Source organism: Aplysia californica, unplaced genomic scaffold (genome assembly GCF_000002075.1).
Source record: "Aplysia californica isolate F4 #8 unplaced genomic scaffold, AplCal3.0 scaffold01234, whole genome shotgun sequence".
Taxonomy (NCBI): Eukaryota; Metazoa; Mollusca; class Gastropoda; order Aplysiida; family Aplysiidae; genus Aplysia; species Aplysia californica.
The window spans coordinates 13,083-31,368 of NW_004798504.1; the positions used below are offsets into that span (position 1 = coordinate 13,083).

Consider the following 18,286-nt stretch of genomic DNA (forward strand, 5'->3'; position numbering starts at 1 on the left):
GGGCTTAAAAGTTGGCGTGCACAATTAAGCTATCTTATTCTTAGGCTGAAGATAGTCAATGGCATTGTAAATGGAATGGTGTTTAATTTTAGGATCTTTTGGTTGGTGAGGGAGAACTTAGTGCTTTTATTTTCATTCTTTTTACTTGTCGCTTTGATTTCTAGAACTAGATCTAAATCTGTTTGTTACTTAAACATCAATTTCGTTCATCCTGCGTCGGAACTGAACACTCAAGTAATAACTTTCACCACTCCACTTCCAAACCATTCAAAGACACAACTCATAGGGTGGTATCTTAAGTATGCCACGTTCACCTCCCTCAGGTTCACGGTCACAGAGTCGCTTAAAATAGTGGCAAGACAATGAACCAATCACAGTTCAATTGAGCACTCCACCGGATTGCTCCGGGGATCACATAATTTTGGCATTGAATAGTGTACAGGCTATCGCGTTTATTTTTAGACTCCCTGCGGTGGGCTTTGTTTCGTGGGTGCACATTTGAGATGTGCCGTCTTATTAATGTTAATGTACCGCCAAAGTCGCTACGAGTGTCGTCTTCGCTGGGGTTATCCCAAATAGCGATTTATAGGCCAGACAGCCTCTGTTGAATATTCTATTACGTTTAGTTTAAGCGCGTGGACTTTGGCATGGCATAGTAGTTGTTTTAGGGCGCTTTTGACACAGAAATGACAGTTACAGCTCCAGCGAGGACCTTGTTTTGATATTATTGGCTAGTGTCTGTTTCTGACTTCTTTTATTTCATGTTTGTGTGTGCTTTTCGTAATAGAACTTTCAAAAAATTTGGGCGGCACTGCACGACCGTGCTCTATGGACGAACCGCGCCTGAAAGAGACATTAAGACAAAAGCAGTTAGCGATGGATATCTTTCAGGGAAAACCTTAACAGCTAAAAAAAAAATTTCTGCTTATAACTCTATGAAACTTTCTTTGAACCCAATTGAATTAACAGCAATATTTTAAAAACCGTTTTGAAAGCTCACAAACACTACCTACCATTCGATATCCCTTTGGACCACGAGAGAGAAAACTCAAATTAAAGGAAGAAAAAAATTCGAAAGTGACCTGGCTATTTCATAGAAAGAATATCCTTACTGGAATGTTGTTGTTTTTTAAAGCGACATGAACACTTACACACCGGAGTAACTCTGTTCAAATTAAGCAGGTTGAAAGTTAATTGGCACCATACTGAACTTTTTTGTTCGTCCTTCGCATATGAAGATGACAATGACTTCACAAATCGGTCTGTTGACGGTGACTGTGGGTCCGGAAATGGCTGATTAGTCCTATCCGGGCTCGGAAGGTTCGCCCACATTGTGGGCACAGGTAGTCCTCTGTTGGACTTGTGGTGGAGGCAGGTCTAGACTGGCGCACGTTGCGTTTTTGTTCGGCCTCGGCGATTCGCTTGGCTTCTGCTGCTTTGGCTCCCTTCATTAGCTTTCAGCGCCATGCGGGACGATCCAGGGCCAGCGTTTCCCTCGAGTCGCTCAGGATTCCAAGTTCTTTTAGAGAGACTTTGAGGCAGTCCCTGAAACGTTTTTTTCTGCCCTCCAACTGAGCGCTAGCCATGGAGCAGCTCTCCATACGTCAACTGTTTTGGCGACCGGCTGTCCGCCATTCGGATCACGTGGCCGGCCCAACTGGCTCTCGTTTTGTGGAGGATGGTGTAGATGCTGGGGGTTCCGGCTCGCTCTAAAGGGGCTTTGAGAGATTCTTCCCCATTCCAACTACGAAAAAGCCAGACTTGGTGTTATGGGAGGAAAAAGACAAAGAGGTGCACTTGGTAGAGCTCATGGTGCCCCACGAGGACAATATTTATGCCGCACATGAGCGGAAAGAAAACCGTTACGAGGCATTCGTCGAACAATGTGAGGAGGCAGGATGGAAAGCAACCCATTTTCCGGTAGAGGTAGGATGCAGAGGTTTCGTAGCAACAAGCACCCGTAAGTGGATGAGAGTGGCAGGACTTTCTGAAAAGAAAAGCAACGAACTCCCAAACTCCCTTCAGGAGACAGCAGAGAAAGCCAGTCACTGGCCACTGGATCTGGATGAAGCGAGAGGACGCAGGCTGGAATGAATCCTAAAAGTTGGCAGCAGAGGAAAACAGTCGAACTAGCATGGAGACCTCACATCGGTGAGGGGGCTCAGTGCGTCAGAAAAGCTGTAGAGAGGAAGAGCCCGAAACAGCGACGCATCCTCTCCTGATGATCTCTACGCTAGAGTCCGGGATACGGAGCGTTTGGCTGTGAGTGTGAGCAGTGCATACTGTTGTTAAGACTACGTGGGGCTTTGTCTTGCCATCGGATGCGGAGGATTTTACGAAGACAGCTCAGGTGGAATCGATTGAGCTGCTTGGCATGTCTGCTGTAGACAGTCCAGGTCTCGCTGGCATAGAGAAGAATGGAAAGAACCACTACCCGGTAGACCTTCAGCTTTGTGGAGAGGCTGAGTCCTCTGCACTCCCAGACATTCTTGCGGAGCCTCCCAAAGGCGACGCTGGCCTTGGCAACTCTGGTGTTAATTTCAGCATCTATATGTACGGCACGTGAAAGTGTGCCGCCTAGGTAGGTAAAGTGGTCAGCTGCCTGGAGTTTCTGTCCCTTCACCATGATTTGTGGCACTGTGTATGGTTGTCCAGGGGCTGGTTGGTACATGACTTCGGTTTTCTTGGTGTTGATGGTGATGCCGAAGTTGTTACAGGCTAATGCGAAACAGTTCATTTCGTTTTGCACACACCCTTCTGTGCTAGCTTTGAGTGCAGTCATCGGCGAAGAGAAGTTCCCTGATGACTCTTTCTTTCACCTTGGTGGCGGCCAGGAAGCGCCTGATGTTTAACAGCCTGCCGTCAGTTCTGTACCTGATACGGATGCCAGCTTCACTGATGTGGAAGGCATCAGTTAGCATAGCGGAGAATACCATGCTGAAAAGAGTTGGGGCAAGGGCGCAACCTTGTTTAACGCCGTTGGTCATAGGGAAGGTGTCTGACTCACCTCCGTCCCCTAGGCTAACACCTTCACCATCATACCATCGTGAAGCTGTCTGACGATGGTGATGAATTTACTTGGACATCCATACTTCTCCATGATCCGCCATAGTCCTTCTCTGCTGACAGTGTCGAATGCCTTCGTTAGATCCACAAAGGTCACGAGTAAGTCGCAGTGTTGCTCCTGGCATTTTTCCTGGAGTTGGCGGGCGGCGAAGATAATGTCTACAGTTCCTCGTTTGGCCCGGAAACCGTACTGAGTCTCTGGGAGGAGTCCCTGTTCCAGATGATGGAGAGGCGGTTAAGTAGGACCAGAGAGTTTACAGGTAGGACGCGGGCCAGAATCTTGCCGGCTTTAGACAGGAGTGAAATTCCCCGGTGATTAATATGGAACACTCTCGCTCAAACCCCAGGCCGACCGTTCTTGGATTTCTTGAACCTAAAACTTTATGCAAGATCAGTGGGGAAGATCAGGTTAAAGTGGAAAGGAAAACAGAAAACTGAGAATTGCTTTCTTTGATTAAGGGAAATTTATCGGCGCAAACCATAGATGTACACTATAGGTATAAAAGTAGACAACTGTATGGCGCAAACAGTAAAACATTTTCGAGGACAAGGGAGATAACTGCAAAAATAACTCTTCATACACAGTCATTGAAATGAGTTCCCCTTGAAGTAAACGACATTTCTGTCTCTGTAGCTGTAGCTGTAGCTCTGACTGGAGTTATAATTTCTTATACTAGATCTTGATGTAGGTCTAGATATCTATACTTAACATGTTTTTTTTTGTGCATTTAACATGATTTTTGCTTATAATCCTTATCCAAGAATGAGACCCTAGCATTTCACAAATGGAAAGTAGATCTAACGGGTTTTATTTTTGAGACAAAAAAGTGCTCACATGTAGCCTACGTCCTGTAGTTTATTTACATGTTCACTGTTTTCCTAAATTAAAGAGTGACCACTTCATCAACTCTGGAAACAACAAACTGCTACTTTAAAAAAAAAAGAACATTTCGATTCAATCTTTGTAGGCCTATCTGAATGAGTATGTTGTGCATAATTATTCACCCGATAAATCTAACTGGAGGTTAAATCTAAAAAAATGCGAACTCATAGGAATCAAAAACTTGGTCGGGTTTTTTTTTTTTTAAATTGTGGCTATGAACTTCACGACCACCTGTTTAGATCTGGTTTTAAATGTTTTGAGATTACGATAATTAAAAGTAGGTGAGTGAGAAGATAACTATGAATTGCTCTTGACCCACTGTAATCGTTATTTGAAAAGTGAAATGTAAGCAACAATGCGAAATTATTCAATATTTATTTTGTTCACGAAAGCAAATATTTAATGTAACTTCCATTTTTGGAGATTCTACACTACCACGCATGCGCAGAAGCCAATTTCCTTTTCCGCGTGTGTCAGGGCGTTTACTTCCACCCCCTTTTTTCCTGTATCGGGTTCAAGGAAATTGATGAGTATATTGATCGACGCTGCTCAAGTACAATAAAAGTAAGGAATTTACCAACAGTGTGATGTTTATCGGATAACTTAGTTTTATTAATTTCCCCTTTTAACTCACAATTAATGCTCTCTGTTAACTTTCGAACGTATCCCGATGTGAGGATCGAGTAGCCGGGTGATTCATCGGTGTGTTGTACGACGGACGGCTTTTCCGGAATCTCTCTCATTGTTAGATATCTGTGTCAGCTGTAAGGTGCAGATTTAATTTTGTTACCGAAAACAAAGAACGAATCGTACCACTGTAACCAGGACTCTTTTTGTTATATTGTCAAAGCTTATACCCCTCTAATGAATAAGTCTTTTACCGCTTTTTGCTGTCACCAACTCACTACTCCCCTCAGTCTCAAAGTAAGTGTAGGAGGCCTAGATCTATATGTCCTGGTGTAGTAAAGAGTTTCTCACTGCTGTCTTTCTTCCTTGTTCATCATCATGCTTTCATTTGGTGTGTTAGAAGTTGTTTTGGGAGTATTTATGCCAAATTCTAGATCTAGATCTAGATTTAGATCTAGGCTAGATTCTAGACTCTAGAATCCAGATTATAAATAGAGAATCTAAATCTACATCTAAATCTAGATCTAGAGATCTAGATCTTGATATATCTAGAATCTAGATCTAGATTCTAGATCTAGATCTAGATCTAGATCTAGATCTAGATTAGATCTAGATCTAGATCTAGTATCTAGATTCTAGATCTAGAAAATCTAGATCTAGATCTAGATATCTAATCTAGACTAGATCTAATTTGTAAAAAAGGGAAACTTTTTAGTTGTAGAGTCTAGCCGTACCTAGAATCTAGATCTAGATCTAGATCTAGATCTAGAGTTCTACAGGCCTATCTATCTGCCCAGATGTTAATAGATTTAATTGCCCTCATCATGCCTATCTCTGCTTTATCTGTCACCTCAATTTTTTTATTATTTTGTGCTCGGTTTGGTTCTTTATTCTCATAATTATCTGGAAGGCTGTGGACTCTTGTGCTTGATTCAATGACCCACTCTTCATGAAGGATTAGAAACGTTAGAAAAGTGGTAGATCTAGGCCTATTCTAATTTTCTTTTTCAAATCGAGTGTCGTCATATTCATGATTCATATGAAATGGATGAAAAGAAATTATGTTTTTATTCCGGTCAATTTACGAAAGAAAGCTGATTGATATTTGCAGCACAATCGAGCTCCTTCCAGCATATACGGCATAGAGGGCCTCTATACTAATAATTTTTCTCTTGTCCGTCAAGTTCTTAACTTGCTTTTGTTCTGTCTATGACATGAAATTATTATTGAAAGGAGAAAGGAGTTTTGTGGCAACTAAGTCAACTTATGGGAACTCATATATATATATTCTCTCTGTCCACCACTTGTAGCTGTGCCCCTACCTCAACAATTTAGGTCTATCCCCATTCTTGCCCCACATTTTGGACCTTTCTCATGCCACAAACACCATCCCATTCCTCTCTCCTTGTCATGATCTGTGACTCAAACGGTATCCTTTTTGACATGTGATGACCTGACCCCTTACTTATACCTGAACCCACTTCCCCTAATTCTTTCTTCCTGCACCATTTAAACCACACCCCCTCTGACTTAAAACCACACCCCCTTGGCTTGTAAAATTGCAAAAACCTACTTTAATGTCTGATTTTTATTTCTGATCCTGTTTCTTTTTGAATATTTAAAGTTTGGTGTTTGCAGTAAATTAAAGCTATGGGATACTATACTTTTACAAATTGTCCTTATATAGTTAACAGAGAGCTGTCTATCAGTCTAGACTTTTGGGGCCTAGTGGTTGTGGTGAAGGCTAGAGTTTGAACTCTTATACTCCTTTCTCCTCCATAAGTGTTCAGTTCAGTTGTAGAAATTGTAGTCAGTCTTGCATGTGTCCCAAGTGATGGTGTAATGCTCACTTTTATGAAGTATTTACTGCAGAAAATGCCCTTGCTTTGTTATTCGACCTAACTCATTGTGGTGAAGATTGCTGTAGATGTACTGGGTATTAATTGACTTTCAGACTTGTTTTAAGGATACTATAAATGCATTTGAATGGTCATAGTTTTTTCTTTTAATTTGGTAAGTGTTTTACGGTGCTCGCAACTGCATAAAAGTTCATATGAGTGTGCTGGACACATTAAACTTTTCCAGGTGGTAGAAAATTTTGAATTTTGCCCGGGTGGCGGCCGAAGCCTACTTTTATTGATTTTAGACTACCAAAGGATCTTGCACACAAGTCCTCCGAGATTTTTCGTCCTTGTTCGAGAAGGCTAGCTGTAGGTATTTCTTACCAGAAGATCAAGGGTGTGGCTGAAAGACAGCAGTAAGAAGGAGCCAAGGAGTAGCAGTAGAAAGGCTGCAGAAAGTCAGGAGCCCAGTGGAGGGGGCAAAGGAGGTGAGGGGGTGGGGGAAGAAAAAGGAGATGAAAGCAGATGACAGAACGTTGCTAGAGAGCAGAAAAGCAGGAGAAAGGAGACAATTTCAGAGAAGAAAATGTTTTGGTTGCTACCCGAATTCGAAACCGGGACCTTTGAATGAGAAGCCAACGCCTTAACCTTTGGCTATGAGAGCCCCTGCTCAGAGTTGAGGTAATGGAATCAGTACAAATGTAACTTCACAACACTGCCATATTAATGTGAGTTGAAACCTTCCCAGATATTATAATTTCTTTGTAGGCAGGAAAGAGGAAGACAGGCACTCATTGTTAGAAGAAAATGGCTGTCTAAGGCTCCAAAGCAGGACTTATTAAAATGAAGAACAAAACAAATCATATATTTCTTACGTCCCAACTGGAGGTGGTTGTAGACAGAGGACTGCCGTAAGGCCTGTTAAAATTAGGATGGTTTTTTTTCCTTTTTTGGAGGGAGGTTTCGTGGGTGCTGTAAGTGTTGAATTCTGCGAAGTGTTTCAGTTGAGGAAGACAGTTTGCAGGGAGAGGGTAACAAAATGAAATCTGCTAGATGAGGAAGACCGAATTCCATGATAAAACTAATGGGTCGCCATAACTCCATAAATGAGCTACACCTCTAGCAAGTTCATGTTGACGTCCATTGTCAGTGACTGGGTAAAGAGAGCGACTTCTCATCTCATTTACTGTGTTGGTCAGAGCTGTGGACAGTGCTACTAGATTGTGGGAGCTCACAAGCCTTCCTCACTAGCAGCTGAGAATTTGTTACTGACTGGTCAACTTGGGTGAAAGGGAATGGTTCATTAATTTGAGAGACTAACAGTAACGACGGTGAATGGATTATGATAGCTTGTCCATAGTGTCAGTAGTTGAATATAATCTTTATAATGTGTCTGGCGATGAGAAATCTACCTTTATCCAACTTAAACAGTTTTATATTTTTGGCTGTTGGTTGTTAAAATATACAGTCGAACCTGTGTAAGACGGAATCGCAAGGGAGCCAGAAAAAAAATTCCATCTTAGACAAGGTAATTTAGAGGGAGATGGAGAGGGGGGGGGGGGAGGTCCAAAGGGAATGCTTGTCTGATTGGCTAGCAGTGGTCAAAACTTCACACCTCAATTGCTATCCTGTGTGATAATGACATGCGTCAGTCTTACTGATCCAATTACCTCCAGTGCTTGGCTTTCACAGGATCACTGTTTGACCTATTAAAAACAGAAATGTTTGAACACCTCCTTTGCTTCCACCCTTAGCCACACCCTTCGTTGTAACAAGCAGGGTCTATCAATGCCACCCCTCACTGCCATCATGTAACAACGATTCAAGAAACTATTTTCTCTGCTGGCGGTACGATCAGGGCGGCAGGCATTGGTCAAACTAATTTTACACTTCTGGCTTCTGGCTACCCAGGAAAGTTTCGGTAGTGGCTCACTACTCGAGCACTCTCACGGGCAGTCGTGAGATTTCACACCCACTCCACCCTGACCATCTGCATCTCTCGGGGCTCACTTGATGGGGGTAACATCTACCCCCAAATTGCACCCCAACTCTCCATCTTTGCTCAACGGCATGACCATGGCGTTCAGTTTAGAGCCAGCGGAACCAAAGGTGCGAGTTTTGTTTGAAATCGGGGCTAAGTGGGCAAAGCATTTTCCATCATAGACAGATGAAACCCTCGGAAGGGAGCGGAACTTTCTTTCCGTTTCCGTGTTTAACAGGTTTCTGTTTTGAACATGTAATTAAAGAGGAATATATGAAGGGGGGAGCGGGGAGATTCCGTTAAGGCAGGTTCGACTGAAGTGGCTGTGTTCCGTTGGACAGATTATCGTTTTATGCTGTGCCATAACCAGAAAAATGAAAGGGGAAAGGGGGGGGTGGATGGAAAGTGGGCGTCATGGCAGGTTAGACCAAAGTACTCAAAGGTCATCCCGTTCTTATCATAGACTGCTTTCTGTATTGCATCTTTTTGAGAACAGAAAAAATACTGATTATTTGTTTTATTTTTGAGTTTAGCAAAATAAATGGTTTTGGTTCCTCTCTGTGAATTGTTCTTCAAAATAATTGTTTTTTTGGGTGTAATATTTCGTTTTAACTTTTAAGTTGCTGTTCCAGATTCATTGGTTAGCAAATTAGGAGATTTTTTTCGTGCTGGTTTAGGGTAATTGTTTCATCTTACTGCAGTCTTGTATGAAGGCAGAGACCCTCAATATCTTTCTTGAGTAAACACTGTATTTTTATTATTTTTCCTTTATTTTCATGCTGAGGAGGACCCATGAGTCCTGTCTTTTTCTTTGTATTTCATTCAGTGTGGTCGGCAGTCTATTTTCTTCAACTTCTGCTGTCCCCCTCTTTTTCTTGCCTTTTAATCCCCAGTGATCAGATATTATCTTTTGAGTGTTGTCCTAAGACTTGACCAATTCTTGTGGATGTGTATAGGTTGAGGGTTTCCCTCTTGGCTTCAGTATTTTTAATTCATGATGCCTCAAATGACTTGCTACCCACTGTGACTGCTTCTCTCCAAGTGGGTCCGTCATGAGCTAGGCTAAGCTGTCTCATTCACAATGTTTCATTTTCATAGTTTCATTTCAATAGGCTATCAAATCATATTGACAATTGGTCGCTTTTAAGCACAAGTGGGATATCCTGAAAAAATGCTGTTTTGAGAAAGTCTGAGGTAAAGTTTTTGAAACCCTGTTCAATTTCTTTAAAAGATAAGGAGAGTTTAATCTATCACCAAACAAATATACACACCAATGAAACCAAACTTCTCTTATACATAGGGCAATGCCTACTTTTGGTGTAGGTCAAGATTTCTGGAAACCCCCGAAATCTGGGTGTGCCCTCTTGTCCTTAAAAACGATCATATATAAAAAGTAAAAAGTGATCAGACAAGAAACAATTACATTAGTCACCCTTTAGCTACCAATGTTGCATCATAAACATTCACTCTCAAGTTTCTGGTTCACACTTGCCTCAAATCAATGTATGCCATTCAAACATGCATGCACACTCACACACACACACACACAGACACACACACACACACACACACACACACACACACACACACACACACACACACACACACACAGACACACACACACACACACAAACACACACACACACACACACACACACAAACATGCATTACATTTTAAAAAACCACGTAAACATCTCAATCTTCTCATGGGCATCAGTATCACTCATGGGTCATTATTTCGTCATAGCAGAAATAAGGGAAGCCAATGGGTTGGAGCTGAGTAGTGTCCATTGAAATCTGTATAAGAACTCGGACTGTTTAGTCTAAGAAACTGCCTTTTGTGTCTCTTGATGACCAGGATCTTAGTCAGAGACCACTGTACTTTATTATATGTTTTTGCAAGAATGAAACAAAGCAAAGACAAATAATTTATAAATCTTTCTTTTATGAAAAACAAATTGATAAGTATAGAATTTTTTGGCCCTGTGTTCAAGTCTTAAGTTGCTACCATTTTGAAGGGCATGTAAATAGATTTTGATATGTTGAGTAGTTTGCACAAATAAGTATTTGATACCAGTATTGTCCCTTGCATTTAAATGACATGATGGCAAGTCTCCTACTTGTTCTGGTGTAAGATTGAAGTGGCTCTTTCGCCACAGTGTGGAGGGGCAAGGTTAAGTACCAGTGTTACTCAAGAGCAGGACCAGGAAGTGGAAAATATCTGTCCTGGGTTCAGCCACTTGACTGTCTCGTTGAGTGGGCACGTTTGTTGTGTCAGGTTCTGACGTGCTCTACTTCTGTACAATAAAATTTCCATTGCCCTGCATGAGGTTATTGTGAGTCAACAGAGTGTTTGTTTGCTCTGTGTCTATGGGGGTAAAGATAAAGGGGGGTGGGGGGGTGTGTAATTAGTGAACTGATGGAGGAGAAGAAGGACTACTTATACTAATCTTTCTCCATTATAATTTGAAAGTTGTCATGGTTTCACAAGACAAAGATATTATTCTGATCACTTCTACAACTTCATTTTTAATTTTTATCGGTTTGTAGCTTTTGTTCAAGGTTCATGTACAAAAATTTAACGGAAAGATTTCTTGTTAGGAAATTTTGTTATTGATGGAGAATGATGCATGTGGTAAAGAAAAAGGATCTCTTATGTTTACTTTAGGGAGTCAGCATGTATTCAGTCTGATTTCTTTTCCCTTCTGCTCATCTGTCCTGAGACTGACTAGCTGGCAGTGAAAAAAACAAAAAACGACATGCATCGTTGAGATTTGTCTTTGTCTTTCTTTCTTTTTCACTTTTGTTTGTTCTTTTTTTTCCTTTATTTTTTCTACTTCATTAAAAAAGCGTTGTCAACAATTAGACTAATTTGTTGTGGTCTGCCCTAAGGATTTCTAAATGTACACCTTCAAATAAAATCATGAATGGCAATCTTCTTTATTGAGTGGTGATCCATTTTGCTGCATCATTTAAAGCTGAAAGCTCTTTAAAACAGTCACCTGTTGGTTGAGCTTATGGGTTATTGCTCAGGGGCGGAACAGGCCTGTCAGATGGAGATTATAGGTGCATGGTTTCTGACAGGAATATGTCTCGGCTATGTGGAGAAGATGACACCTGTTGTGGTGTTGTGTGAGTCATGACTTTTTAGACTATAAAGAAGAAAGAAGTGAACTCTTGCAGAGATGAATTCATGTTGTGGCTTGTTAAGATGTTTGTTTGTGCGTGTCTATGTGTGGTCATATGTATGTACATCTGTATGTGTGACAGGTGACATGTGACATATGTCTTCGAGGCTTAGTATTCCTAGACTGTGGATTGTTAAGATGTTACTGTGGTAATAAATGCTATGCATGCTGTATTGTCTGCTAAGGTTGTTCACTCCTGTGGACTCAGTGATCATATTTGTAAATGAAGTTTTCAAGTTTTTTGCTTTGTGTACCATAAATACACTTTTTCCTCCAAATAATAATCTTTATCGTCAGTACAGAAGTGCACAAAGATGAACACTCCTGCATCATAATGTGTTAGGAAGAAAGAGGGAACTTGTCAGCAGATAAAAAAAGTGTAAATTGCTGTCAGAAATACTATGTCAATGTTGAAATGAAAACTTTTATGTATATTGTATAATAACTTTGATAATAATTTATTCAAAGAAACCTCACCTGGAATTATGGTATAAAACAAGAGACTCATATTCTCACCAGTGGAGTCGTGCTTTGTTTCGGCTCTTTTCCTTGCTCTTAGACTTATTTTGAATCCCCTGTGGGGAAGATATTTTACCCAGCAACACTTTCCACTTGCATAATGTACCCCACCCAGTTGGCGATAGCCTGTACAGACAGGGTAAAAAATTGCCTGTCACCAAAACGATCTAAATATTCTTGATGGTAAGGTGATGCTTAGTAGATGTTGGCCTGTGGTTTGGCTTTTTCACTCTTTATTATTACTGTCATTACATTTTATTGTTACCATACACGCGGGGGTAAGAAGGTGTCACTGGTAGATCTTACTTCATTACCCTGGCCCCTGTTTTTTTGTTTTGTTTTTTGTCAGCATGTCTTGTTTCATAACCATCTCAAATCACTGTTTTTGTCAATTTGTGATTCTTCGTTTTACTCAACTTCAAGCCAAATGGCTGTTATAGTGTATATACTTTTCAACTTTCACTTATGACAGTTACCATGCTGACCTGTCGGTAAACTTGAGCTCAACTGTGCCCTGGACATTGCTGACAGTACTAAAATATGATTCAGCACTCACCTAAGGCGTCTTGCAATAGTTTCTGTAACTTTATTTTTGGCTTCCCCTACCCTTTCACAGGTTCAAATGCTGGCATAATTTCAGCTCATTTTCTTGTGCTGTGGCAGAATTTCCCCCTTGAAATATTGTTTAAAAATTTAATTTTTCTTCCTTTTTTATTTGCCATACTGTTTTTGAAACTCAGAAACAAATTTTATTCTCTTTTTTTAAAAAACAGATGGCGTTTATGAGAAAAAGCAAATTTCGACACGTCTTCGGACAGGCCCTGAAGAGAGACCAGTGTTACGATGGTGTTCGCATCACTCGCACGTCCTGGGAGTCCACGTACTGCGCGGTCAACACCAAGTTTGTGGCCATCATCACTGAGGCTGCTGGCGGTGGTTCTTTCCTGGTCCTTCCCATTGGCAAGGTAAATTTGGTTTTTTTTTTACCTCTCATGAGAAATATATAGAATGCAGTGAAACCTCGTTGTACCGCCCGTCGTTATACCTGCAGACCCGCTAACCACCATGTTTTGTCTATGTATGAAAAAGAGTGCCTATATAAACAAAGTTTTTACGTCTTTACACTGCCACCTGTCTGAGTTGAACGTTTAAAAAAAAATTAATATAAATTTGCTGTGCCATACCGCCAGTGAACTGACCACCAGAAGTACACACTGCACATGCCGACCACACCCACCAGTTGGCTATTTGATAAAATCCTTCTCCCATTAGAAACTCATAAAGATAGAGAGAAAGTAGACGCTTGGCTCTGAATACATGGCAGATATATATATATATATATATATATATATATATATATATATATATATATATATATATGTATATCACCAGCAAAGAGACATTTTTTAAACAAGGATCACCAGCAGAATCATGTCCCTTGATGTTCGGCAGTAGGGGTTGTGTAATAGAGGAACTCCGTTGAACTGCCAGCACAGCTGTTCCTTCAATTTCACAAGTGTTGTAGTATTTTGTGACAGTTTGAGTTATTTTGGTTATTGTTTGTGATGATGAGGACAGAAGATGAAAATGTTAAAGTTTTCTCATGCAGATATTTAAAATAAAGCAATTAAAGAAATAAAAGTCTCAGGTAACTCTTGACATGAATTCATATAACCTTTGAAGTATTGCATACTATTAGAAATTAGTGTAGCGTTTGTAAATTTATTTTTTAACCTTTTTCGATTTTTTTTCTGAAATACCCGTTCTTTGTAAAGCCAACATATTTTAATGATAGTTCTTGGATGAGCCTAATCTGTATGACATTATTTTATTAGATTGTATTATTCATACAGTTTCTTTCTCACTAATCAAATCAGGTAAATATAAAGAGTTTTATTAGGAGAATCAGATTTAAGCATTTAATGTGGAAAAAGTAAATTAAACTTCCAATTTCCTTACCTGTCTAGATTCTGTCTGAGGTTGTCTAGGGTGTCTGTCTTGTGAGGCATTATGGTATGTAGGAGGAACAGGGCGGGCTATCAGGGTAAATACTAGTAGCATGGGGTCCTCTTGTCTCCAGTTGTATGTTCTCTTGTTGACCTGACCTTAGGTGAAGGATTTTCTATTTTTAGACATTATCTGCTCCTTAGCTTTGCCTGCTTTGATTGTAGTGCTGGCTCAGTGTCTTATTCCTGATATACTGTCTTCCTTGGTGGGTGATTGGCGGGTGCTCTGGTGCGATTTGCTCCTTCTCTCCTATCAAACATCTAACCTCTTTATCTCTCCTCCTTTTTCTTTGCATGTTACTCTCTGTCACACATCTTATCTTTGGCACTTATTTGACCTATCTTTGTTACAAGTGTTGTAAAACTCTGACTAAAACTTTTAAGAAACCCTTGTCTTCTTTTACTGTGGCAATAGTTCTGCTTTTTTTTTGTACATGGGTGCTCTGGTGTGGTCTGCTCCTTTTACTTCTCTTTTTTTAAAACCATGGTTCTTGTCATGTTTCTTCTTGAAGTCTTCGTCTTACTAGTTTTGTGCTGACTGGCTGTGAATAAGCTAAACTCCTTCACTTAAAAAAAAATTAAAAAATTTGTGGGTTAGTTATTTGTGACATATTTCATGACAGTATAATTATTGGTCTTTACCAGCTTCTGTTGTGTAATGGTTAGATGTTTCGCCCTTGCATACTCCCCTCCTCCTTTGTATGTACTGTCAAGTAACACGTCCTCTAATCTTTGACACTTATAATATGACCTAATTGTGTTACAAATGCCATAAAACCCTCAGCAAAACTAAAAGTTCACTCTCCTGCGTTACAGCCCGGCCGCGTGAGCATCGACAACCCGATGGTGGCCGGCCACAGAGGGGCGGTCCTGGACGTGGCCTGGTGTCCGCACAACGACGAGGTCATCGCCAGCGCATCGGAGGACTGCACCATCAAGCTGTGGCAGATACCGGAAGAGGGGCTCACCGCCAACCTGGAGGAGCCCGTGGTGGACCTGGTGGCCCATCAACGTCGTGTCACCATGCTGGTCTGGCACCCGACCGCCATGAACGTGCTGCTCAGTGGCAGTAAGTGTGGGGGTCTGGAAGGGCTCGTTTTTTTCCCCCCAAGTTATATTCTACCTCTAGTAATACTTAATTATGTTTCTGTGAGAGAAATTGTCCTATGTCCTATAAGGACATCAAGGCCCCATCACCATGCTGGTCTGGCACCCGACCGCCATGAACGTGCTGCTCAGTGGCAGTAAGTAGCCTTTGTGGGTCTGGAAGGGTTTGTTTTAGTCAAGCTGTATACAATTTCTAGTAATACTTTGAAATATTTATTTGAGAGGAATTGTTCTATCTATAATGTCCTTTAAGGATATCAACACCCACGATGCTGGTCTGGCACCCGACTGCCATGAACATGCTGTTCAGTGGCAGTAAGTAGCCTTTGTGGGTCTGGAAGGGTTTGTTTTTGTCAAGTTGTGTACAATTTATAGTAGTACTTTAAGCAGTTGTGGTTACCTGACTTCGAGTTGGGAAAGTAAAGGCGACGTGGAACGGAACTGGCCACCCTACCACAATATGCCGAAGGCCCAGAAAGTTGCCTCACTAACAAGGCAATCCCCAGTGTCCGGATCGGATGCGGAAACAACTTTACTTTTTTTTTTTTTACTTTAAGCATTTTTCTGTAAGAGAAAGAGAGGGTTCTTTGAGGATGTGCTGATGCAGCACCAAGCCACCGCTGCTCAGAGGCAGTAAGTGTGGGAGCTCAGATGGGTTCACTTTTTTTTCATGTTATAAACTATAATCCAGCTATACTTTAAAACGTTTTTCTGTAAGAGAAATAGAGGGTCCTGTACTCTTATAATATTCTGGTGTGGCACCCGACCGCTATGAACATACTATTTAGGACCCGTAATTGTGTGGGTCCTGAGGGTTGGGCTCACTTTTGTGAAGTTATATTCTAGATAAAGTAATATTTTTAAAGCTGCTCTGTAAGAAAGAGAAGGAAGTCCGTGATTGTGTTGCTTAGCGGCAGTTAATTTATGAGCTTGAACGGGCATGTTTTTGTCTAGTTGTGTTCAAGTTGTGATAAGTTCAGAGATAAAATCCTATACCTGTGCTAGAGAGCAACTGTCTTATGTGTGGCTCTTATTTGATATGGAGTGTTTGGTGGTACAGTAGTGGACTTTCTATGTCCCAAGGTTTGCTCAACGGAGAAAGAAATGCAGTTGTGAGGGCCGTAAAACACTTACTAAAATTTTTTTTAAAAGGAGAAAGGGAGAGGGGAAGCAAGGTGCATTGCTTTAAAAAGTGTTGGTTTCATTTTTTATCCAAGTTGTATTGGTGCATTGCTTTAAATAGTGTTGATGACAAATAATTTGAGGGAGAGGGGACAGGGTAGAAGAATATGTCATATGGAAAAACCCAAAACTCCGACCTTACTCACAAGTCAAGTGTGTACATTGTACATGGATGCTTGTCAAACAGTTACAAGTGTCATGTGACTCAGTTGTCCAAGTACATTGTTTTCACTTTCTGTTCTGGGAGAGAGTCGTTGGAGGGTGCCACTAATAGGTCTTCTACTACTTTTCTTTCCTTCTGTTTTCCGTCCTTCTTCTCATTTCTGTCTTTTTTTCTTGCTTTTTCCCTATTTAAAATGGCATTTATTATGCTCATGTGCTCTTTACTCAAACTAAAAGTTTGGGGGATGTACAGTTATCTGAGTTGATATCAGCGAATGCCCAATGGGGATGTCTTGAACACTTAGTTTTGAAGGACTTTTCAAGGCATCACAGGTGTCAGGTGGGGAGAATTTTTATCTAGTACCTTGGTTTTTCTGATGGGTTGTCGATTCCCTCTCAACTTGGTTTGGCCCGTGGAAGCCCACCTCCTATATGATCTCATGAAAAACACTCATTTTTTATTTCTACCCCCCCCCTCAAAAAAATTTTAAAAAAGAAAAAGAAAACCAACAAAACTAAACAAACTCAAACCAAACCAACTTTGTGGGTGGTTGGCGGGAGCTCTGGTGTGATTTGCTCTTTCTTTTTGATCAAATATTCTGTCATCCTTATCTGTCCTTTTTTGTGTTCGTTAGTTTCTTGTAACACCTCTAATCTATAGCACTTATATGACCTAAATGTGTTGCAAATGCCATAAAATGCTTACTTAAAACATAAACATTCACTTTTATTTATACAAATGCTATCTATTATTATCTAAGATTATTTTATTAAAACACCAAACCCCCCCCCATATCAAACCAACAAACCAACTTTGTTGTCCCCCTTCCCTGATGTCCAGGCTCAGATAATACCTGCATCCTGTGGAACGTTGGCACGTGTGAGCCCAAGCTCCAGATCGACATGCCCGACCAGATCTACTCGGGCTCCTTCAACCTGGACGGCAGCCGCTTTGTCTGTACCTGCAAGGACAAGATCCTGCGTGTGCTGGACACTCACTCTGGGGAAGTGTTGCAGGTATGATGGCCTATTTTATCTGTCGATCTGATACTGGGTTTGTAAGGTGTAAAATGAATAACTCGAATTTGACCATACTTTACACGGGAAAGTGATATTTAAAAAAAAAGAAGTTACCTGGTTTTAATTTCTTTTTTTTCCACAGTGGTGATTTTATACGTTTTAGCTGCATTTTGGCTATGAAAGCTTTAGGAATAGATGAGAATTTAATTCTGCACTTTGTTTTTATAATCATAATGATAAATTTCACTTATACAGCCTATTTCCACTAAGAAAGGGCTCAGTGTGCTTTAAAATTAAACAAAGAATATGTGTACCATATGAATTCAATAGTGATTCTCTCTCTCTCTCTCTCTCTCTCTCTCTCTCTCTCTCTCTCTCTCTCTCTCTCTCTCACCCCACCCCCCTCCTTCCCAGTCGATTCTAAGACGGACGATAGCTCACCCCATTGATTAATTACGTTTGATACCCTGCCATTGTGTCGGCGAGTCCTAAGCGTAATGACCTCTCCTTGGGCCAAGCCCAGCTGACTGTACAGACTACAATACGTAACGCCAAGTGTGCTGCACAAGTGTCTTCCATAGAGTATTCATGCCTGCAGCCACGAGCTAGCGTGAAGGAACAAGGAAAGAGAAGAAACGAGAATGTTGTTTGGAGTGAGGTGTGTTTGTGTGTGTTTGTGTGTGTGTGTGTGTGTGTGTGTGTGT

The 18,286-nt window shown here is 40.9% G+C and overlaps 1 protein-coding gene across 1 annotated transcript in view; it reads left to right on the top strand.

The window, feature by feature from the left end:
* Nucleotides 1-4,389: 4,389 nt before the first annotated feature.
* The window catches only part of LOC101862547 (coronin-1C), a 28,618-nt gene continuing 14,721 nt past the window's right edge, over nucleotides 4,390-18,286 (top strand). The window contains exons 1-4 of the mRNA XM_005112304.3: nucleotides 4,390-4,513; nucleotides 12,879-13,070; nucleotides 14,928-15,180; nucleotides 17,404-17,579. Coding sequence (XP_005112361.1) covers nucleotides 12,879-13,070; nucleotides 14,928-15,180; nucleotides 17,404-17,579 — 621 coding nt within the window. The 5' untranslated portion in view covers nucleotides 4,390-4,513. The remainder of the gene's footprint in view (nucleotides 4,514-12,878; nucleotides 13,071-14,927; nucleotides 15,181-17,403; nucleotides 17,580-18,286) is intronic.